The 22,276-nt window shown below is 36.9% G+C and overlaps 2 protein-coding genes and 1 long non-coding RNA gene across 6 annotated transcripts in view; 2 read left to right on the top strand and 1 right to left on the bottom strand.

Annotated features, from left to right (window-relative positions):
* LOC309487122 overlaps positions 1 to 21,321 on the top strand; it is a 66,108-nt gene extending 44,787 nt beyond the window's left edge. Inside the window, exon 2 of the long non-coding RNA XR_014201760.1 lies at positions 19,612 to 21,321. This is a non-coding gene — a long non-coding RNA (uncharacterized lncRNA). The remainder of the gene's footprint in view (positions 1 to 19,611) is intronic.
* Positions 34 to 21,321, top strand: abcg2c (ATP-binding cassette, sub-family G (WHITE), member 2c). Of its 4 annotated transcripts, XR_014201754.1 has the most exons (17): positions 34 to 356; positions 1,806 to 2,017; positions 4,365 to 4,424; positions 5,006 to 5,123; positions 7,430 to 7,585; positions 8,527 to 8,684; positions 11,483 to 11,634; positions 11,747 to 11,839; positions 13,032 to 13,207; positions 14,004 to 14,155; positions 15,290 to 15,379; positions 15,455 to 15,579; positions 15,958 to 16,112; positions 18,136 to 18,225; positions 18,314 to 18,366; positions 18,520 to 20,803; positions 20,845 to 21,321. XR_014201754.1 is itself a non-coding variant. In XM_082154610.1 (16 exons), the coding sequence occupies exons 1-16, from the start codon at positions 354 to 356 to the stop codon at positions 18,665 to 18,667; spliced, it is 1,941 nt and encodes a 646-aa protein (XP_082010736.1). In that variant the 5' UTR covers positions 34 to 353; the 3' UTR covers positions 18,668 to 21,321. The 4 variants fall into 4 exon arrangements, 3 of the variants coding, with proteins under 3 accessions (XP_082010736.1, XP_082010738.1, XP_082010737.1); XM_082154610.1 differs by having other exon boundaries at positions 18,520 to 21,321; XM_082154612.1 differs by lacking the exon at positions 34 to 356 and adding an exon at positions 419 to 1,302 and having other exon boundaries at positions 1,810 to 2,017; positions 18,520 to 21,321.
* Positions 20,874 to 22,276, bottom strand: part of psap (prosaposin) — a 16,793-nt gene continuing 15,390 nt past the window's right edge. The window contains exons 12-14 of the mRNA XM_082154623.1: positions 21,943 to 22,023; positions 21,741 to 21,848; positions 20,874 to 21,624 (exon numbers count right to left, since the gene is read on the bottom strand). Coding sequence (XP_082010749.1) covers positions 21,589 to 21,624; positions 21,741 to 21,848; positions 21,943 to 22,023 — 225 coding nt within the window. The 3' untranslated portion in view covers positions 20,874 to 21,588. The remainder of the gene's footprint in view (positions 21,625 to 21,740; positions 21,849 to 21,942; positions 22,024 to 22,276) is intronic.

The raw sequence follows: 22,276 nt of genomic DNA, 5'->3' as shown, positions 1-22,276 counted from the left end.
AACAAACATTCATCAAAATATCTTCCTTTGTGTTCAGCAGAGCAAAGACATACAGGTTTGGAACACTTTGAGGGTGAGTTAATGATGACAGAATTTTTGGGTGACCTATCTCTTCAACACTCTTAACCTGTTCATTCATCCTGCAGGCTGCAGCAGTTGTGTGTGACTGTAAAGCTGAGATGTACAATGATGTGCAGAATACATATGGAGAGATACATTTATCAGTTGTTTGTTTCGACTTTGTGATGTTCTTGGAAGTGTGAGTTAAAGCCCACCCACATACAAACTGACCAAAGGCAGGTCCACCACTAGTGGACTAAAACACACCGACCGGAGCACATTTCCTCGAAGACATGGTATGTAGGCTAATTCTTTGCATTATTGTTAGGGGTTTAATATAAAAAAGACCACCTGAAAGAGGAGAATGTCTACTTAACGACTGAAGGAGGAACAAAAGAGGGAATTCCGTGGAAATTCGGAAGTTCCATTTGGTGTATGCCCTTCACGATTTGAGAATTAAACTAGTTGAATTTCTTATAACGATAGTGTTTACCAAGAACAGTGAAAAGCATTATTTTACTATCAGGATAATGATAAATTACACAAGTCATGTCACCGTTTTCTTCTTGAGCCCGAAATGTAGTAAAAGGTATGTTGACGATTTCGCCTGCGATTTATGGGACATCGGAACACTCGAAATTCACTGATATTACAGTTTGTACTTCTAGGGCGTTACATTTGAAAGCAAATAACTTGTCAGGAAAGTGAAGACCTAAAATCAGCCAAGAACCTAAAATGTGCCCGTTTTTCACAGTTGCAGTTATAATTTCTGATCTGTCGCTTGGAACTCAGTAAATCAGGAAGTTAAGTTCTGCCAGTGCCAATAACGCATGCAGTTATTTTTTGAGTCATTAAAATTAACCAGCTCTTAAGAGTCTTTTGTTCGGGAGTCAGAATAAACTGACTGTGATGTATCTTTATGATTCACTCATATGAATCGGCTCATAAGATTCATTAGTTCGGGAGTCAGGCGCTGTATGATTCGCGCTGTGTGTTTCTCGCGCTGTGTGTTTCTCGCACACGCGGTAGATTTCACGCAGCGGTGATTCGGCGCCAGTCAATACTGTAGTAAAAACGGTGTTTCGTACTAAACAATGAAACTTGTTCTGAATAAGAACCGCTTCTCGGCTATCAACCCTAATCTTTATTGCAGTGCAATACTGTAACAAAAGACAGGTTCATACTCCAGGAAGTGACATCATTTTTGTGGGATAATAACAACAGCACCAGCATCAGTAAGTCGTAACAATGGATTTAATGAATGTTCTGTGCTATTAGTTGGTTGTCTAACTTTAAAACATCACTCCCCGTTTTCACAAACAATGCTGAAGCCTAGTCCCAGACTAAAATGCTTGGAAATCAACTTGCACTGGCATATCTTAAAATATTTTGTCTCAAGATGCACATCAGTAGTTTGTATTTCTAGCACCTTTATAAAAGTTACGGCCTAATCCTGGCTTAATCAAGGGCTGTCTGTATCGTTTTGATAAAATGACAGAAATCTTCCAAAAGGTGGTTCAAATATCAAACATATTACAGCATCCTTAAACTTAAGCAGATGTTTACAGAAACAGTTACAATCATGAATGACGAAATTATAACATGTTGTATACGTTTGACACATTAATGCAGATAATTATTATGACTTTTGCTTGTATTTTTTATGAACTTTACATGTTGTCAGTGCTACAAATGAAATGTACTTGTTTAGGTTGTTTATTGAAATCCTCACGTATCTCCCGCAGACAGAAGAAGGCATCATGTTGGAGGAGGTGGTTGTGAACGAGCAGTCGTCGATAGACAGAGAGCAGTCGTCGATAGACACAGATGAGTCCATGCCATGTTTCCAGACTCCAGGTCCTACTGTCACCTTCCATCAACTACGTTACCGTGTCAAAGAACGATTAGGAATGTTTAGTAGGCAGTGGGTCGTGAAGGACATCCTCAAAGATGTCAGGTAACGACATGTTCTGCTAGTCAAAAGTTTGGGCTCAGCTACTGGTTCTTTAAGCAAGGACACTCCAGGGCAAAAATATGGGCCAAGCCCAAAATGGCTAAACTCTAAGCTTTTAATTGTCTTAAAGGGATACTCCACCGAAAAATGAAAATTCTGTCATATACTCATCCTCATGTTGTTTCAAACCTGTATGAATTTCTTTCCTTTCCTGAACAGAAAGGAAGATATCTAGAAGAATGTCAGTAACCAGACAGTTTTAGATACCATTGACTTCCATAGTATATTTTTTTCCTACTATGGAAGTCAATGGTATCTAAAACTGTCTGGTTACTCACATTCTTCTAGATATCTTCCTTTCTGTTCAGCAGAAGAAAGAAATTCATACAGGTTTGAAACAACATGAGGGTGAGTATATGATGACAGAATTTTCATTTTTCGGTGGAGTATCCCTTTAACCACAAATGATTGGTAAGGAAATTCAAAAAGAAATGCACTACTTAAAAAGCCATTGCTGTATCAGAAAAACATCAACGGCAGAATTACGTTTTTGGCAGAATATAGAAAGTTGTGAGTGGAGCGATGAATTACATTGGTACACAAGTTGCTTGGTGATGTTTCAGAGCTGTATCGAAAATATGGTAAAAAATATAATGCATATCTCTACCAAAGTGAAGCATGGAGGAAGAGTGTCATTGCTAGCTGCTGGTATTGATGAGCTACTTCACTGTGAAAAGTCATTTAATGCTTCGGAGTACAGAAGAATATTGCAGAATGGCTTGCTTCCCACAAATTAAAAGTTGTAATTGGAAGTTATTTTTATTAACAAGACAATGCTCCTGCCCAAATTGCAAAGACAACCAAGAAGTGGCTTGATAACAAGTCCATCAGGCTCATGTTTTGGCCTGGTCAGAGTCCAGATTTGAGCCCTGTAGTGAATGTTTGGTCTCACATTAAACTCAATTAACTGGGAGACATTTTTCATCTACTCATGAACTGTGTGAAACCATTAACATTGTGTGGAACAACACTGGCTCTTCCTGTAAAAACCTGTCTGCCAGTTGGGGAAGGCTATTCTGTGCTAAGTTACATCATCTACAGTATTTGTGCGTTTCTTGCTAATTTCCTGACCAATGATTTGTGAAATTAATTATAAATTAAAAGGCCACTAAAAATGTTTGGCTTAGCCCATTTTTTTGTGCCCAGGAGTGTAAGCATAAACCTGTAGGTAATGAGAAACATGAATTCAAACTTTTGACTGGTAGGTTTTACAATACTGGTCAAAAGTTTGGACTCGTTAAATATTTTTTTATGTTGTTGAAAGAAGTCTCTTCTGCTCACCAAGACTGCATTTATCTGATCAAACATACAGTTAAAACAGTACGATTGTGAAATATCATTACAATTTAAAACATTCTATTTTAATATATTTATAAAATGTAATTTATTCCTGTGAATTTTTGGCATCATTACTCCAGTCTTCAATGTGACATGATATTTCAGAAATCATTCTAATATGCTGATTTGGTGCTCAATTATTATCAGTTATTATTGGTGTTCAATTATGAATAATGGTTCTTATTATTATCAGTGTAAGTTTTGCTGCTTAGTATTTTTGTGGAAACCATGAGACATGAGTGATGAAAGGAAAGTTTAAAAGACCAGCATTTATTTGACAGAAATCTTTTGTAACTTTATAAATTTCACTTTTGATCAATGTATCCTTGCCGGGAGAAGAAGTATTAATTTCTTATTTATTCATTTATTTATTTATTTATTTATTCTTCTTTTAAATATTACTTTTGAATTGTAGTGTCTCACAGTTTCCTTGAAAATATTAAGCAACAAAAACCTTTTTCAACATTGATAAGACGTGTTTCTTGAGCATCAAATCATTTCTGACGGTATTGAGAATCGAACCCACAACCTTTGGGTTACCAGTCTGACTCTCTAACCATTAGGCCTTGGCTGCCCTAATCATATTAGAATGATTTCTGAAGGATCTTGTGACACTAAAGACTGCAGCAATGATGCTGAAAATTCAACTTTCCCGTCAAAGGAATACATTACATTTTCAAATATATTAAAATTAGTTATTTCAGTTTGTAATAAAAATGATGTCTGCATCAAAATCAGCCACCTTGTTCTCTAGATACCAAAAAACTCATATTGGCCAACCACCATTACTTTTAATGTCAGAGTCAATGGGTATTTTAGTTAATATCAGCTGTGTATGAAGAAGAAACAGTGATATATATTTCACAGCTGTTCGCAATCCAAATAACTCCTTGTCTAGTTAAGAGCAGTTCAAAAAGTGATGTTTTCATTTGTTGTTTTCAATCTGTTGCAGTGGTATCATGAACCCAGGAATGAATGCTATAATGGGCCCTACTGGAAGTGGAAAGACATCGTAAGCGCATGTTCATTTATTTTTGTTGATTCTTTTTAATAGTATTTGGATGCTAAAAATATCTGACAAAATATCAAAATAAGTGAGATTCATTTTAAGGAAAAATATCACAAGCACGGGTTTATATATAAAATATTTTACAAAATAAATGTGTTTTTCTTAGTCACTGCACAGTGAGATTCATTCACTTTCAAGCATCTCTTAAAAGGATAATTCGCCCAAAAAGGACAATTCTGTCATAATTTTTATGTTGTTCCAATCCTCTATGACTACAATGGAAGAGTAAAAATCTCACACAATCTGCTCAGCTACAGAGGGAGGTGGGTCTTTGCCAGCTGTTTTTAGTTGCCAGTCCCTAAAAAAAGAATCCCCCTCAGAGTTATGGAGTGGGATTAATGAATTATTAAGACCACCTTTGTGTGTACATGATTAAAATCTACAGATCAGATTTTACAGCTGCTAGTCCAATGTTGTTTGGTTCCCTATACCTTTTAAGCGTTCAATTGTTTTATTTAACTATTATTTTTAAGTAGTTATCTGCATATAATATATTATATTAACTTCAGTGTGTCTGTCTTCAGGCTTCTGGATGTGATTGCAGGACGAAAAGATCCTAAAGGCTTAAAATCAGGTCAAGTTCTAGTTGACAACGCCATCGTGACCTCTGACCTCAGACTCTGCTCTGCATATGTTGTTCAGGTGAGGAGACAAAACTCTCTGTGGCTTTCTAAATATTTTAAAGGTGACGTATTATGCCTCTTTTCACAAGATGTAATATAAATCTATGGTGTCCCCAGAATGTGTCTGTGAAATTTCAGCTCAAAATACCCCCCAGACCATTTATTATAGCTTGTCAAATTTGTCCCTTTTTGGGTGTGAGCAAAAACACGCCGTTTTTGTGTGTCCCTTTAAATGCAAATGAGCTGCTGCTCTCCACCCCTGTTCAGAAGACGGCCGATCCTATACATGAGCTTCGGATACTCTGGCAATAACAAAACACGCAAATCTCAATCATCCAAAATCTCAGAAATAACCCGTAGCAGAGTGCAGCCTTATGGAGAGACTCAGGAAGAGGTTGCACCTAGAGGTCCCCTTTAAATTAATTAATTTAGTTCTTCAAAAGACACATTACTAAAGAATTGATGTATACATTGCTGTTCAAAAGTTTAGGGTCAGTAAGATTTTTATATATATTTTTTAAAGAAGTCTAATGCTCCCCAAGGCTGCATTTATCTGATTGATCAAAAATACAGTAAAGTAGCAACTCATTACCATATATTCTAGGCGTGTCCAGTCATTCTTTTATTTTGGAAAGATGTACACAGTACATTAGAGGCTATTTTAAATATCAAAATTCCATTCCAGTTTTGTGTCTTATATTTGAGAAATCTGGATTTCCATGTGTCGTGGAAATTCTTAATACGAATACAACCTACATAATCTGACTTCTTTACCACTTGCAGCTGTTAAAAATACAATACAATACAATACAATACATCCCTGAAGTAAGGTGACAGCGTCCCGTCGATGAAGCTACTATTACTACCTCAATCACACTTGATGTTCTGCTGTTGTCTTTTGAGCATAGACTCTATTTCTCAGCTCATATACCTGACACGACTCCCAAGTTGCTCTTTGTAGAAATGAAGTTTTATTCACAGCCGGGAGATCACTGGTCACAACAACCAAGTGAGTCTCCTGAATAGATTGATACATGTACATTTATATCAAACAGTTGAGTAAAAATCTTCTTCACTGTGATTTGTTCTGGTGATTGGTTTGTACTGATCTTAGCTAATCATATGACTGTTAGTTCTACTGTGTTTAGCACTTTTTGGTTAAGTATATATGGCCTTTGACCTGAGCAAAGTATATACTTGCCTTTCTCTGTACATTTAATGTTGAAAATACCCATTACATAAAATATTTCTATAACGCATGAAAGCAATTATACATGCCTATGGAGAATATTTCTGGTTGCAGCTAAAAAGACTTTTACTCGTAAATGGCTTCAACATACTTCACCCGCTATAGAGGACTGGAAAGCAATTGTAATTGAAATATATAAGATGGAATTCCTTACCTTTTCTTTAGAATTAAAAAAGCAAAAAGGGGCTCTGTAGTCGAAAAGATGGAAGGAATTTGTGGAAAATTGAGAAATAGTAATTATATAATATAATAATTATATAATCATAGATTATTGTTGTACATTAAACTGTGTAATTATGTAAAGTTTCCACTTGACTACTGTACCCTATTCTTTTTATTTTCATTATACATGCATGCACAATTATACATGCATATATATATTTTTTTGTTCTCAACCTTATTTATTTATTTTTATTTTGTTGTGAATAATTCAGGTTCTGTAAATATTACGACTTTATTGTGAAATTTGTAGGAAGTCAGCTGGACTGAGTGTATCCAATTTTTCTTTTAATTCTGTAATGTATATTTGACTCCTACATAGAAAAATAAAATAAAAAACAAATACAGTAAAAAAGTGATATTGTGAAATAGTTTTACATTTAAAATAACCATTGTTTTTATTTTAAAATTAAATTTATTCCTGTGATCAAAGCTGAATTTTCAGTCTTCAGTGTCACATGATCCTTCAGAAATCATTCTAATAAGCTGATTTGCTGCTTTTTTATTATTATTATTATTATTATTTATTATTATGATCAATTTTGAAAACAGTTGTGCTGCTTAATATTTTTGTGGAAACTGTGATAACTTTGATACAGGATTCTTTGATGAATAGAACGTTTAAAAGAACAGCATTTTAACAAAGAAATCTTTTGTGACAATATAATGTCTGTCAGTTTTGATAAATGTTATGTGTCCTTTCTGAATAAAAGTATTTATTTCTTTAAAAAAACTAAAAACTTTTGAACGGTAGTGTATATAATGTTTTTATTTTACAGTATGATTTGTATAAGAATTGCTGGATAATTGGTAGCAAATATGATGAAATCATACATTTCCTTTTGTTTGTCTTTCAGAATGACATTCTGATGGGTACTCTGACCGTAAGAGAGAACTTGGCCTTCTCTGCCAATCTTCGTTTGTCACGAAAGGAGTATTCCTCATCCGACAAAGAGAAGAGGGTCGATTCCGTCATCCAGGAGCTCGGCCTCAAAGACTGCGCAGACACTAAGGTAATGGACTTCAGCCTCGTGAAGAGGAATGTTGAAAATGATTTGTTGTGTTGGTATGAACAAAACATCCTCTCTTCAGACTAGGGCTGCACGATATTGGAAAAAAATTACATTGCGATATTTTGTCCCCAACGATATATATTGCGATATTGCGAGCCATCAATCCAGGCTAAAGTCAATAATTACCATTCCATGATATTAATAATTTCACTAATAAGCAAGCTTCATTACAAGTGACAAAAAGGTCACTTAATATTTTATTCCAAAATTAGAACATATTTCTGTAAACACAAAATTAGAACATATTTCTGTAAACACAAAAGCAGAACACATTTTTAAATAAAACAGCAGCTTTACACCAACCCCCAACCTCCTTGTTTTGTGGCCACAACTTTATAACACTCCAGGCAAAGTACCTCTTTTTGGTCAACATCCTCCTTTTTGTAGCCGAAATAGTCCTGATTTTGACTTTCTTTTTGGTACGAAATCATAATTTTTTTGCAGCGGATCCTCTTCGTCGCCTATTTTTAGATTGCCAGTAAATGTTGGCTGTGAGCGGTGAGCAACGGCACAGCGAACCAATCACTGTGCAGGCAACGCGGAACGTGCATGTCACCCCAGCAACAAGCCATACAACAAACTCGTGTTTACTGTGTGCTACCCTGGTGCTACCGTTCTCTTAATACATCATGGGTGCTACTACCCTTCACATCGCATGTTCCGGTGATGTGACTATCGCTCATGTGCACATCGCGATGTCGATGTTAAAACAGAATATCGTTCAGCCCTACTTCAGACTGAGTGTTTGAAAGAACTGGGTCAAGGTCACATGTGCTTCAGTCACACAAAAACTATTTCTAACAAAACGATTGGGAGCTGTGTCAGAATATACTGTGTGACGGGGAGGAATGTGTCCTTTATATGGGCTTGTTTCGTCTCAGATTGGGACGATGTTTTTGCGTGGTGTTTCTGGTGGAGAGAAGAAGAGGTGCAGCATCGGTATGGAGCTCATCACCTCCCCCTCTCTCCTGTACCTGGATGAGCCCACCACAGGCCTGGACGCCAACACTGCCAACTCCATCATGGAACTACTGCAGAAGTACCACACGCTCTCATCAAATATACCTACTTCCTCTGCTGTAAACAGTGTTCTAGGTTCACTACAAGTGAGCCATTTAAAACTAAAAACAAAAAAAAACACCCAGCTTAAAGCAATAGTTTACCCAAAAATGTTCATTTCTTGATTATTTAATCACCCCAATGCCATCCAAGATGTATATAACTTTCTTTTCTCAGCTGAAGAGAAATTAAGGTTTTGGAGGATTCAAGTCCACAGGATTTTTCTCCATGTAATGCAAGTAAATGGTGCCCAATGTAGTCTAGACCATTTTGACAGTCAAAAATCCATATTAAGGCGTCCTGAAAGGGCTCCACATGACCCCAGCTGACGAATAAGGGTCTGTTCTAGCAAAACCATCCGTCATTTTCAGAAAACGTGCATCATCATAGGTGTCCTTGGGGTTAGTAAATAATATGGAAATTTAAATTTTTGGGTGAACTCTTCCTTTCACCTGGAAAGCCTGACATATTAAACAATTGTCCGATTATTATAATTTTTTTAATAGAAGAGTTTATTGAATCTTTAGACAACATATTTTTTTTAAATGTGTTTTTTGTTGAGTACCATATTTGATGCATCAGGCTTCTGTGGCTCATATAGTATGAGAATATGGAGCTCCTTATCGAGGAGGAATAAACCTTAATTTTATTCAGAGGCCCAAACAAAAATATGTAATTTGTTGCAGTTGCTGATATTTACATGGCCAAAAAGTAAGATGAAATTCTGATAGCATGTCATGTAAATCCATGTGTAAAGACCACCCACTGGCCCAACGACGGAAGTCCAACGGTATGGGCGAAGGGATAATGCGTGTATGTCTTTTCAACGCTCCAGTGAAGTTCACTTAATTTATTGGAATTTAGTTTCAATATTACTTTAGCTTTGCGCTTAATCTGACTCCAATTTCAAATGATAATCAAATTAAGATCGTGTTTCTTATTAGAAAATAATCATAAATATTGATTATGAAGATCTTTGATTACTCTGGGTATCTCATCATTTCAAATATTCGTTCATTAAGGACCCGGTGTCGCTTTGAGACGTCACGTCACAAATGTGCGCTCACGATCACAAACTAGCCAGTTCTGAAATAGTCAGAGGGTGCCGTGCAACTATTTTATCCTAAGCGGCTGCTCACTGCTGACTCATAACAAAGGTGTAATTTTTTTAATAGCTGCGAGCTTGCAACGTGCTAAGTCAGTGATAGTCAGAAATCGGAAGGTCTCCTTAATAATGTGCCCCATGCTCCATTCATTAGTGCCTTCGGTTTGATCTATCCTGGACACAGAGATTTGCCGTAACACCAGACTGCACATTAATCTACTAGGAAGAATGATTTCAGAATACTTCAGAATAAATCAAGATGTAACATTTATTTGTCAGGTAAAAATGTATCATGCCAATTACACAAGTGATTAAAAACCAATTCAGAAATAATAAATGCATGACATCAATTACTCAAAGATGACTCTAAAAGTAAGCAATGCATTCCTGACAGAGACATACAGTGGTGTGTGTGTTTTCCAATGGGAAAGTTCTTAGTGAACTTTTGGTAACTTGACTCAGGGGGAGAGGAAGGTAGAAGGGCAGAGATAAGGAAGGAGAAAAGTTTGGACAGGACAATGTCCTCCTGTGCGATCTTCTTTGCGATCTTGTGTCCAGTGCGTTTTATTGCTTTATTGCAGGGTGAGTTTTGTCTTAGCAGGAAAATCAGTTCTTACACATGCGATCTTTATAACAGTACCGCAGATTACTTATATATAAATATATATATAATATATCATATAAATATAAGTTGTCACTCTATATTTCCCAACAATCTTAGTAAGATACTTAGTTTTATGATCAAAGCTCTGTAGTTTTTATTGTGGGGGCAAAACATATAATGCAGTGCAATACAATGATGATTTAGAGATGGACAAATAAACATTCCTCAAAACAAAAGCCTGATTTATCATTTTTGATACTCACATTTTAACATGATTTAAAATAAAATAAATGGATGGAAAATCAAATAATTATAAGCTGCTTCATTCCAGTAAATGCTCATCTTGAAATAGTACAATATAAAATGTATTCTTCTTACGTTCATTTAAAAAATATATATGTAGATTTCAGATTTTACAGCAAAAAGACTCATGTGAAAAGGCCTTTTACTAAAAAAATATAAACTATTAATCAGACGACAGAAATCATGTAGTAGATTGTGTACCAAAGGATTTTCAGCAAAGTTTTGATCATGTTGATAATTTAGAGGCATTAGAAATTTGTGTTTCAAATATGATACAGTAGGCTTTATAGGGTTAATATGCTGAGACAACAAAAAGCCTTAGTATACTTCACCCTTTTCATAAAAGTGTGGTTTGGTCTCTCAAAACATTGTATGAAGTGCTTTAAAAAAGTACAAGCTTCATATTTCTGCTTTGAAACCCTCTGGTGCATTCTTCCCATAGACATCCTTTCATAATGCATAATCTACATGTTTTACTGTGCTTCAGATTGAGGGAATGTGTGGTAAATGACAGCCTGTCACAGATCATTTTAAGTTGTGTTGAAACTTCCGGAAAGTTACACAACATGTAACATGTTTTCACCTTCAAGGTTTTTGTACTGTGTAGCTGTCAGAAGAAACCACATTCCACTTCAAATGCAAAGCACAGTCACAAGGTGTTTTTTGTCTGTTTTGATCATGGGCGAGTTAGAGATTGATTGATGTTTTGTTCATTTACTTGAACTAGTTTTTACACTGGTTTTACACTTCTTGTTGTGTTACTCAGGCTCTCCAAAAAGGGGAAGACTGTCATCTTCTCCATTCACCAGCCACGCTACTCCATCTTCAGCCAGTTTGACCACCTCACCCTCATGAATAAAGGAGAAATCATCTACGCAGGGGCCGCCGACAAAGCCATTACCTACTTTGAGGACTTGGGTACTGACATACTGATGATAATCCAAAAATTCAAAAGCAAATGAGCTGTGATTCGCTAATTACATCATTGCATGTGTACTATGATTCTCAAACTTGTGTCGCTGTGTCGTAGGCTACAAGTGTGCGCCATTCAACAACCCGGCAGACTTCTTCCTGGATGTCATAAATGGAACTGTCCTTCCTCAGATTCACAACAATAAATCAGGTGCTGTTGTGGTTTAAAAAAAAAAAAAAATTATTCAGCACATTAAATTGATCCAATCTGACAGTAAAGACGCTTATAATGCTACAAAATAAACATAACTTTTTATGCAGATAACAATAAGAAATGTTTCTTGAACACCAAATCAGTATAATTGAATGATTTGTGAATGATCATGTGACACTGAAGACTGGAGTAATAATGCTGAATATTCATAGGAATAAATTACATTAAAAAAAAAAGATATATATAATCAAAAATGTTATTGTAATGATATTTCATGATATTACTGTATTTTTATCAAATAGTGAGCAGACTTTTCAATAACATATTACATATACTTAAAATCTAATTTTGTCATACTTCTAATAAAAAATTATAATATAATAAAATTGTATTATAATTTTTGCTGCATCATACAAATTAAGGATACAAATTTGTAAAAAGAGAAATTGGCCGACAGGACAGTTTCAGTCATCAGTACTGGAGGCTATATATATTTTATCACGGCTGTAAGTTAATATTGACCAATCAGAATGCAAAACTGGAACTGTCAGTTTAAAATGACATTTTAGTGAACATACGGTAGTGGCCAAAATAGATGTTTGGTCTAGGAAAATTGACATTTTCACCCTTCATTTAAATATTATTAAAAAGATTTTGAAAGCATATTGCATAGTTGTGCTTAGAGTCAATTGTTTTATTTGTGACAAAGCAATGACACATGCCAAACTGTGCAGACATACATTTTGGCCATACAAAGAAATTATGAACACATTCAAAAACAAGAGCGAACCAATGAAAGAACTGATTATGTTGTAGTGTATGCTTTTTCCTTTGAGCTTTTTGTTTTTTATACATTATTGTTTTGCATAGTAAAATAAAACCTGTAGGTGTAGTTTTTGCCTTTTTTGTCAGATAAATACCTTAACAAAGTTTAGTGTTTTGTTCTTCCCTATTATTTAAAATATTTAAAAAATACAAAATGTTTTCCTCATATTTTGATGGTTTTTTTTTTATTTGTATGGTCATTAAAATCAAATATCCCCAATACTTTTGGCCACTACTGGTTGTAATTCTTGGTACTTCACATGGACATTTCTACGTTTTTATTCGTGGTAACTCTAAAATATAAGTTTTACATTTATGGACTACTATGTGATCAGCTAACCATCTGTGTTTGGGGTGTTTATAGAAAAGTGCAGCAGCAGTGAGGAGACTGTGGAAAATGAGAACCCTCTGGCAGTAGTTTACAGACAGTCCACTCATTTCATCAAAGTGAAAGACAGACTCGGTCAGATTTCAGATGGGCTTGACCCTGAGGTCACTAAAGGTGACCGGGTCGGTTATGCAACACCTTTCTATTACCAGGTACGTAGACGCAACTGGTTAGCTTTACCTATGTTGACTCATCAGGTATATAACCAAGAATAACATCAATAGATGACCTTCCATAATTGATGAACTTTACACAGTTATTGAATTAAACTGAATCAACACTGCACTGATTTCAACTGAATAATGACTGTTTATTATGTTCTTTTTAATGCTGCTTTACAGCAGAATTGAAGTCTCTTTGCATCCTTGAATCATTATTAGTTTATCACTGCAAAGCTGCTTTGAAACAATATGTATTGTATAAAATAGGGATGCACGATATATCGGCCACCATATCGGTATCGGCCGATATATGATCATTTTTAATATTATAGTTATCGGCCCGATAAGGAAATTTGGCAGATGTATTAATAAATGTATTAATAAATAATAAATGTATTATTTCCTTCAGCTGAGACGCTTCATGATGATGGTTTTGAATTGCTTGAAATATGATTGAAAGCACTTCAAAAAAGGAAAATAGTTTAGTGCAACGTGCAGCGCAAGTCTGTCATTTAGGCTACATAAAAATTTAATGAGAACATTATAATTGTGTACTTGGGACACAGCTTTTAATAGTGAGATTTTTGTTTTGTAATCAGGCTCTCAAAATGTATAAAAATTTGGAATTAGATTTATCGGCCGATATATCGTTTATTGGCTTTCAAATATAAAGAATTATCATATCGGTTAAAATGTTCATATCGGTGCATCCCCAGTAAAAAACACTATAAAATTATAGGTGATTTGAACTCTGTACATTTGTAATGAGCATATGTCTATGTTGCAGCTCCTTCTGGTGAGTGGCCGCACTGTAAGAAACATCTTGAGGAATCCTCAGACGTCCTACGCCCAACTGTTCCTCAACATTTTCTTTGGTATTTTAGTGGGACTGATATACTACCAGATCCCACACACTTTACCAGAGGCTCTTCAGAACAGGTGAGACCCTGCTACCAGACCCATGGCTCAAAGTTAGTGTTCATTAGGTTCTAACTTAACTTTTTGCCACCATTTTGAAAATTTGCATTCATGGTACGTGAATTATGAATATATATTGCTTGTGTTAGCAATGGTGACTTTCAAAGAAAGACTTGCAGCCATCATTGCTTTGCATCAATGGCCTCACATGTAAGGGAATTGCTGCAAAGAATATTGCACCTGAAAGAACCATTTACCGGATCATCAAGAACTTCAAGGAGAGAGGTTTAACTGCAGTGAAGAAGGCTTTAGGACGTCCCAGAGTGTCCAGAAAGCACCAGGACCATCTCCTACTGAATCATGTCACCACCAGTGCAGTGCTTGCTCAATATTGGCAAAAGGTGATTTCGAGTGCATCTGAACGCACAGTGAGGCGAAGAATTTGGCCTGGTGTCAAGAAGGGCAGCAAATAAGCTATTTCTCTCTGAGAAAACATCAAGGACTATCTGAAATTCTGCATGAAATACAAGGATTGGACAGCAGAAGACACGTGCAAAGTTATTTTCTCTGATGAAGCCCTCTTCTGGCTGTTTGGGACTTCTGGAAAAATCGATTGTCCAGAGAAGAAAAGGTGAACGCGACCCTGAGTCTGGTGTCGGGCCAACAGTGAAGCATCATGAGACCATCCATGTGTGGGGTTGCTTTTCATCCAAGGGAGTGGCTCTCTCACAAACAAACAAAAAAACTGCCTGAATAAAGAATGGTATCAAAACATCCTGCAAGAGAACCTCTCCTACCGATCCAGGAGCAATTTGGTGATGATCCATGCATTTTCCAGCATGATGAGCATCATGTCACAAGGTGAATCATGATCATGAAGTGGCTCGCAGATCATTGCATTCAAATTTTAAATTCATGGCCAGGCAACTCCCTGGATCTTAGAGAGCCCATAGAGAACCTGTGGTCAATCCTCAAACGGTGAGTGGACAAGCCCACAAATTGTGATAAACTCTGAGCACTAATAAGGCAAGAATGGTTCACAATCATTTGGGATTTGGCCCAGAAGCTGATTTCCAGCATGGCAGAGCGAATTGCAGAGGTTATGAAGAAAATATGTAAATACTGACAAATGTTTAAAAAAAATTCTCTCTTCAGAACGGGAGCTTTCTTTTTTCTGGTCATCAACATGGTGTTTGGCAATCTGTCTGCGGTGGAGCTCTTCATCAGCGAGAGAGTGCTCTTCATGTGAGTCAACCTCTAAACATGAGCTTTCCAGCTTGTTAGAAGAAGACCATTAACACATGTTCCTCTCATCTTCAGCCATGAGAACTCGAGCGGTTTCTACCGCACCTCTGTCTACTTCCTGTCTAAAGTGTTTGCTGACCTCATTCCAAACCGCATCCTCCCCGTCTTCATCTTTTCTGCCATCCCGTACTTCATGATGGGTAAGTAGTGGCACTACCTTCTATGATACCTTCTCTGGACAAAGGTCACATGTATCCTTTTCCAAGAAGACAATCCCATAATGAATTACAACAAAAATCCAAAATGGTAAATGAAGCAAGAGGCACAATTTTACAAATTTAAAGTATTGTATAAAGTAGATAGTAAATGTTTTGCTTATAATAGAGTATTGCGTTATTAGCTTAGTAACATGCTATTGAAATCAGTTGTGATCAAAGAGTTGATGCACAATGTAGAGCGTTTCAGATCGGACTCTTGCCGCCTTAAAAGACAGCAAGAAAGCACTAGGTTTTGACCTCTTGTTACCATCTCCTAAAATGACACGTATGAACATAATCTGCCCTTTTTTATGAGTTCAGGTCTGAAGCCTGATGTGGAGGCGTTCTTCCTGTACTGTCTGACCATGAGCATGGTCAGTCTGTCAGCGGTGAGCTTGGCCTTCTTGGTCAGTGCCAGTGTGGGCTCCTTCGCCATGGCTAACATCCTCATCGCACTGCCGTTTGTCTTTATGATGGTGAGTGTGGTGGAACAGAAGATATTTACTTAGGGGCAGGTTCACACAGAGTATGGTTTTCCATCATTTTCCATTATACTGCTCTAATTTCATCAAGGCCGGATGAAAACGCTAAATTTTCCAAATTGACAGAGTGTGTTAAAGATATAAAAGATTGGATGACGCGTAATTTTCTTTTATTAAATCCAGACAAGACAAGACAAGAGGTAATACTTATCGGTTAAAAAAACCGCCCACAAAACCTCGCACAATACAACTTTAACATCATAGGATGTCCTGTTACTTTATCCTCTACAGTAAAAGACCTGGGTGTTATACTCGATTGCAACCTGTCTTTTGAAAATCATATTTCATATGTTACAAAAACAGCATTTTTCCACCTTAGAAACATTGCTAAGCTACGTAATATGCTATCAGTTTCTGATGCAGAAAAGTTAGTTCATGCATTCATGACCTCGAGACTGGATTACTGTAATGCCTTATTAGCTGGTTGTCCTGCATCCTCAATAAACAAGCTACAGTTAGTCCAAAATGCCGCCGCTAGAGTTCTTACGAGATCAAGAAAATATGATCATATAACACCGATTTTATCATCACTGCATTGGTTACCTATAAAGCTCCGTATTAATTACAAGGTATTGCTACTGACTTATAAAGCCCTAAACGGCTTAGCTCCAGTCTATTTAACGGATCTTCTATCGCCCTATAATCCATCGCGCTCTTTAAGATCACTAAATTCAAGGCTTTTGGTCATACCTAGGATATCCAGAACCACCAAAGGAGGGAGAGCATTTTCACATTTGGCTCCAAAACTCTGGAATAGTCTTCCTGATACTGTTCGTTGCTCAGACTCGCTCTCCCAGTTTAAAACTAGATTAAAGTCGCATCTCTTCAGCCAGGCATTCATATAATCCTATAGTTCAAACTACAATCCGGCCTCTAGCTCATAAATGCCAGAGGAGAACTGGCCCCCGACTGAGCCTGGGTTCTCCCAAGGTTTTTTTTTCTCCATTAGGTCACCTGATGGAGTTTTAGGACACCATTAGGTCACTTGATGGAGTTTTTCGGTTCCTTGCCACTGTTGCCTTTGGCTTGCTCAGTTGGGGATATTTTGGGGATATTTAATTTTATCAATCAATAAATTCCTCTTGAAACAAACTTTGTTGTATTATTTTAATTTAATACTGTGAAGCTGCTTTGATACAATCTGTATTGTGAAAAGCGCTATACAAATAAACTTGACTTGACTTGACTTAATTTTACGCGCTAGACGGACATGATCGACCGTTGCACTCGTTTTTTAGTTCCTGTAACCTGGTCTCACGTTTTTAATTGCAAGAATGTGTTGTGGGTGAATGGCCTTTTAGAGAGTGTTTTCAGAGCTTTAGATTGTTTGCTTTGTTACAAAACAGAGACGTACAATGTTGCACTTTCTCATTGGTTTAGTTTGCTTTTTAACATTTCAAAGTGTAAATATATACAAGATCTTGACCAAAAATGTACGCACCTCTTCATGGATATACATGTTGTGATGTTTTTTTATTTTCTATTAAGAGGTGCATACATTTTTTGGTCAAGACCTTGTATTGACAATGCAAGAATCCAGCACTCTGTAAAGTCTCCAGCACATCCCAAACACTTTCAATTAATTTAAGGTCTGGACTCAGAGGAGCTACACACTCCATCAATTATGGTTAGAAGAACTGCTGCCAAACATATAACTACTAGAAACATAATAATCACTGCAATAATGATCCAATCATAGACTTTTAATCATTTCCCTATTTAAATCCAAACAAATATGGTGTATGGTGTGAAACAAACTATCAGAGAAAATGTGCCAGTTTCCAAATTAAAGTCTTCAAACGAGCCAGGTGTGAAAATGCTCTTAGATTCCAGATATATTAAGTAAATGTCCATTTTTGACATGAAGGTCATGTCTAGAGTCTAACCCTCATGGGATTCACGTATATCATTTTTTGGGGTCATAGCTCTGGTTTTCCTGTCCTCTGTGCTTTCTCAGGTGTTTGGGGGTTTCCTGGTGAACCTGAATTCAATGCTGAGCTGGATGTCCTGGCTGAAATGGGCCAGTATTTTCCGATATGGCTACAATGTAAGACCATAAAACATTTTACAACAAATTTGAGGCTGTATATAAATTTGCAGTTCAGCAGTAACCCAACCACACTGTCTCTCTTCAGGCACTTGCCATCAATGAACTAAAAGATCAAGTCTTCACCAGTAACTACACCAGGTAGGACTCGCTCAAGCTCAACAGCGCCACCTACTGGAAATAAACAGAATGATCAAATCTTTTGAGCCGAAGTGGCCACAAGAGGTCAGTGAGATGTTTAGATTTCAGCTGCACACCTAAGAAACTCTCTCTCTCTCTTTCTCTGACCGGCAGGATGACAGGAGACATGTACCTGGATCATCAAGAGATCGACCACAGCACTTGGGGTTTTTGGCAGAACCAGGTAGCTCTGACAGGCATTATGATCGTGTTTCTGATTCTGGCGTACGTGCAACTGCGTCGGATCAATCGCTGGAAGTGATGCAATGACACTGGTTCTGTTTTTTAAAATTCTGAACCCTGAAATCAGGAAATTAGTTTTCAGCTTTTCAACCATAAAAGACTGAAATGTCAGCCTTACACAGCATCCACATAACTCTACCTCGGTTATCTCATATCTTCTACCTCTGAAAATACCTGTGATGTGAAGTATAAAATTATATGAATATTTGTACATTTTTCATTTGTTGTGAACTGAATACAGATGCTGTGGACCTGAAAAAGTATATTATGATTTAATGCCTTAAATGTGATTTTATTTGTTTGGCAAATTTTTTAAAGCCAAATTGTATTGTTTTCATCTTTTTGACACATGCTGCATCTTTGCCAAGGTTGCTAAATTACTAAAACTATTAGTAAAAACCTTTGATACACTTTTCCCCCCAACATGATTTACTTAAATACAGTAAGTGTATTTTGAGAATTACTGCAAAATATTGAAAATGAAGGGAAACTGATGTGATTTCAAGAATTTTAAGTTGTTGGGAATTTTGAGAGTTTATTTTGACAGACCCTCGACCCCTCGATTTTGACAGAGGGATCAAGTCTACTTGAGATGTAAACCTCAGGCAGATCCATAGACCACAATGCAACATCACAGCATATTGCCTTTAATTTACCCCCACAACTCTAGTGAATGATATTAGAGTTATTTTTACATTTAACCCCATTAATATTTGTAACTACCTTAAGCTGAGTTTCTTACAGTTATAGTTCATTGTATTGTTTTCGTTTGTGTATTTTTTAAATTATATTTAAATATTTATTACATTTAATAGCCAAAGCATACAAACAGGCCTGTAGAATGTTGCCTCATTTATAAAGGAACATTTTTATATAAATCTGCTCAAGTCCAGGTGATCAAGGTCTTAGTGCATCCATTTAAAGGGATGGTTCACTTTGAAATTAATTTTTGGTATGTTTTAGCTTACCTCAAGGGCATCCAAGATGTAGGTGTCTTTTTTTCCGCAGTAGTTTCAATTTTGATATTTTTAGGTCAAACCATTCATGTCTGTCAGTCATATAATGCAGGTCTATGGTCACTGTCTCAAAGAGCATGCACACAGCGGTTTGTGTGAGAAAACGAACAGTATTTATATCGTTTTTACCACTTATACACAGCCATGTCCGAGTGATCTGATCTGACGTGTACGCAGACTGGTGCATAGATATATACACTAGATGTCGCCTTAAAGACATTCGTTCCAATGAACTGCCGTAGACAAGGCGACATCTAGTGTGTATATATCTATGCACCAGTCTGCGCACACGTCAGATCAGATCACTCGGACATGGCTGTGTATAAATGGTAAAAACGATATAAATACTGTTCGTTTTCTCACACAAACCGCTCGTTTCGTGTCTTAGGCCATCAATGTGTACTTACGATGGGGAATTGTTTAATTTGGACGACGGGGAATTGTTTTAATTTGGACTCTGTGCATGCTCTTTGAGATAATGACCATAGACCTGCATTATATGACTGACAGACAAGAACGGTTTGACCTAAAAATATCAAAATTGAAACTACTGCGGAAAAAAAGACACCTACATCTTGGATGCCCTTGAGGTAAGCTAAAACATACCAAAAATTTATTTCAAAGTGAACTATCCCTTTAAACACATTGCAAGGGTTCAGCCAGTAGTGGGCACTCTCATGCCATGATGTACATCTGAATTAACAAGATGGAAGTTAGCAAGGGAATTAAACACAGCCTTAGCTTTATCCATCAGTGGAGAGGTGGACGTTGCACTCAAATGGAGGCAGATCTGAATGTGAATTTGCTTTTGAGGTGTGATCATATTATTAAAACTTTTGACCAGAAATCAGAGACAAAATAAAAAGGTCTATTGTCAATGTAACAATTCTTGAAGCACTGCTCACACAGACACTCAAAACAAGTAACTTTCTGGGGTGTTTTTTCATCGTGGTGAATTTGCATGACCAACTTTAACACTTTAACTTTAACACAAAATCTGCAAACTTCAACCTCAAGTGTAATTTCAGCAAGCAATGGTAAATATGCTCACAACTTTAGAAAGGGCCGGGTTTAAGCAGACTAAATTATTGGAAAAGTCATGCTTACATTGTAAGATCAAGTTATTACTTTAAATTACTGTTTATACATTATACAGAGAAAAAAAAGAAAAGAAAAAAAGGCATTTAAAAACAAAGAAGCCACAGAGAAGGGGTTTGAGGTTTAATTTTTATTTTTTAAAAACAAAGGCTCAGTCTGAACAGTGTGAAGCATAAGGATAAAATTTGACATAGGGAGCAGTGACTGATAAATCAGTGAGGGATTAGTGGATCAAATGAATGTCAACATCACTTTCCCCATCAGCTCATTAATAACAAACACAAAATGACAAAGTTAGAGAATCAACTTATATTAGGACCAAAATGTCACCCATTAAAAGTAAAAGTTTAAATCACTGGCCTTGCAGGTGTATTTGCAGTTAAAAAGGGAGGCAGGCATATTAGAGCATCCTAAATCATTTCATCTTTATTCTCAGGGGTCTCAGACCACCTCTTCCATTAAAAGGCACAATCTATTTCCATATAAAGTTCTCTTGCAACTCTCAGATGCTATGTGCATATTTAAAGGATTGTACAACTTAAACACTAAAAAATAATAATTCCAGTTTCAGTGCAAGTATTTCTCATATATCTACACCTGCCAGTCACACCTCCCTCCAGACCCCTGCCCCCTCAAAAGTGTACATGTCCTTTCAGTAAAAGCTTTCTTTCCCCTGAAACAAGGCTGTTAAATTAGATGTGACAGATCAATTTCAAATGTCACTTATTAAAAGAAAACCCAGGTATTGATTTCAAAACAGAAAAGCAGCGCTACAGCAATTCTCCTTTAGTTTCCCAAGATTGTTCTGGAACGTTCTCCTCATCCTTCAGTTCCACACGTGACGCCTGCAGTGGTCCATGGCCTACGACACACAAACACCGAAGCTTCATTTACATCACAGCCTGTTGTGGTGTAAGACAATATTATATGCTCCACACATGAATGTGCATCTTCTGGAGCCGGAAAGGCAATACTCACATTACAGCGAGCGGCGGTCTGCACATTCTTACACCAGTATGCTGGTCCCCAGCTGCACCGCTCCATTCCCAGCAGCCTCTGCACAGCCTCAGGACATGCTCCCAGTTTCTGGATCCACAAACAACAACAGCACCTCAGTCTGGGCTCATCATTTGATCACATGATTGGAGTTTGAGAGAGCAGTGTAAATCTTCAATCTTACCATGCAGACGAAGTCAGGGTCGAGTGTCTGGAGCAGCAGCTGCACCAGCAGAGGCTCGTACTGCTCGATGAGCTGGTTACACTGCGGAGAGGAGAGCAGTCACATACACCGTAGGGATATTTACACACCAGTATATAAACTTGCCATAACACAGGGAGAGAGGAATCGCATTTGAATGAATGCTCTTTTCATTTGGAAATCTGTATATAGGCCTATAATGAAGGTCAGTATATGGCGTGCTAATCCTTCGCCATCATCTTTTCAGTCATCTCCCTTTACTCTCCTATCATAAGTGAAATCTGACTCCGGCTGTGACTCTGCAGCTTGTGCTGTA

Source organism: Leuciscus leuciscus (genome assembly GCF_965113295.1).
Source record: "Leuciscus leuciscus genome assembly, chromosome: 22".
In the NCBI taxonomy this organism is placed as follows: Eukaryota; Metazoa; Chordata; class Actinopteri; order Cypriniformes; family Leuciscidae; genus Leuciscus; species Leuciscus leuciscus.
Note: the sequence above shows the minus strand (reverse complement) of the source record. Positions and strands in the feature narration are given on the sequence as shown.

Bases quoted from the DNA above. Each gene is read 5' to 3' on its own strand.
- abcg2c (XM_082154610.1), top strand. The intron at 5,124-7,429 runs GTGAGGAGACAA...TTTGTCTTTCAG, and splicing joins GCTCTGCATATGTTGTTCAG to AATGACATTCTGATGGGTAC. The intron at 15,380-15,454 runs GTGAGTCAACCT...TCTCATCTTCAG, and splicing joins AGCGAGAGAGTGCTCTTCAT to CCATGAGAACTCGAGCGGTT.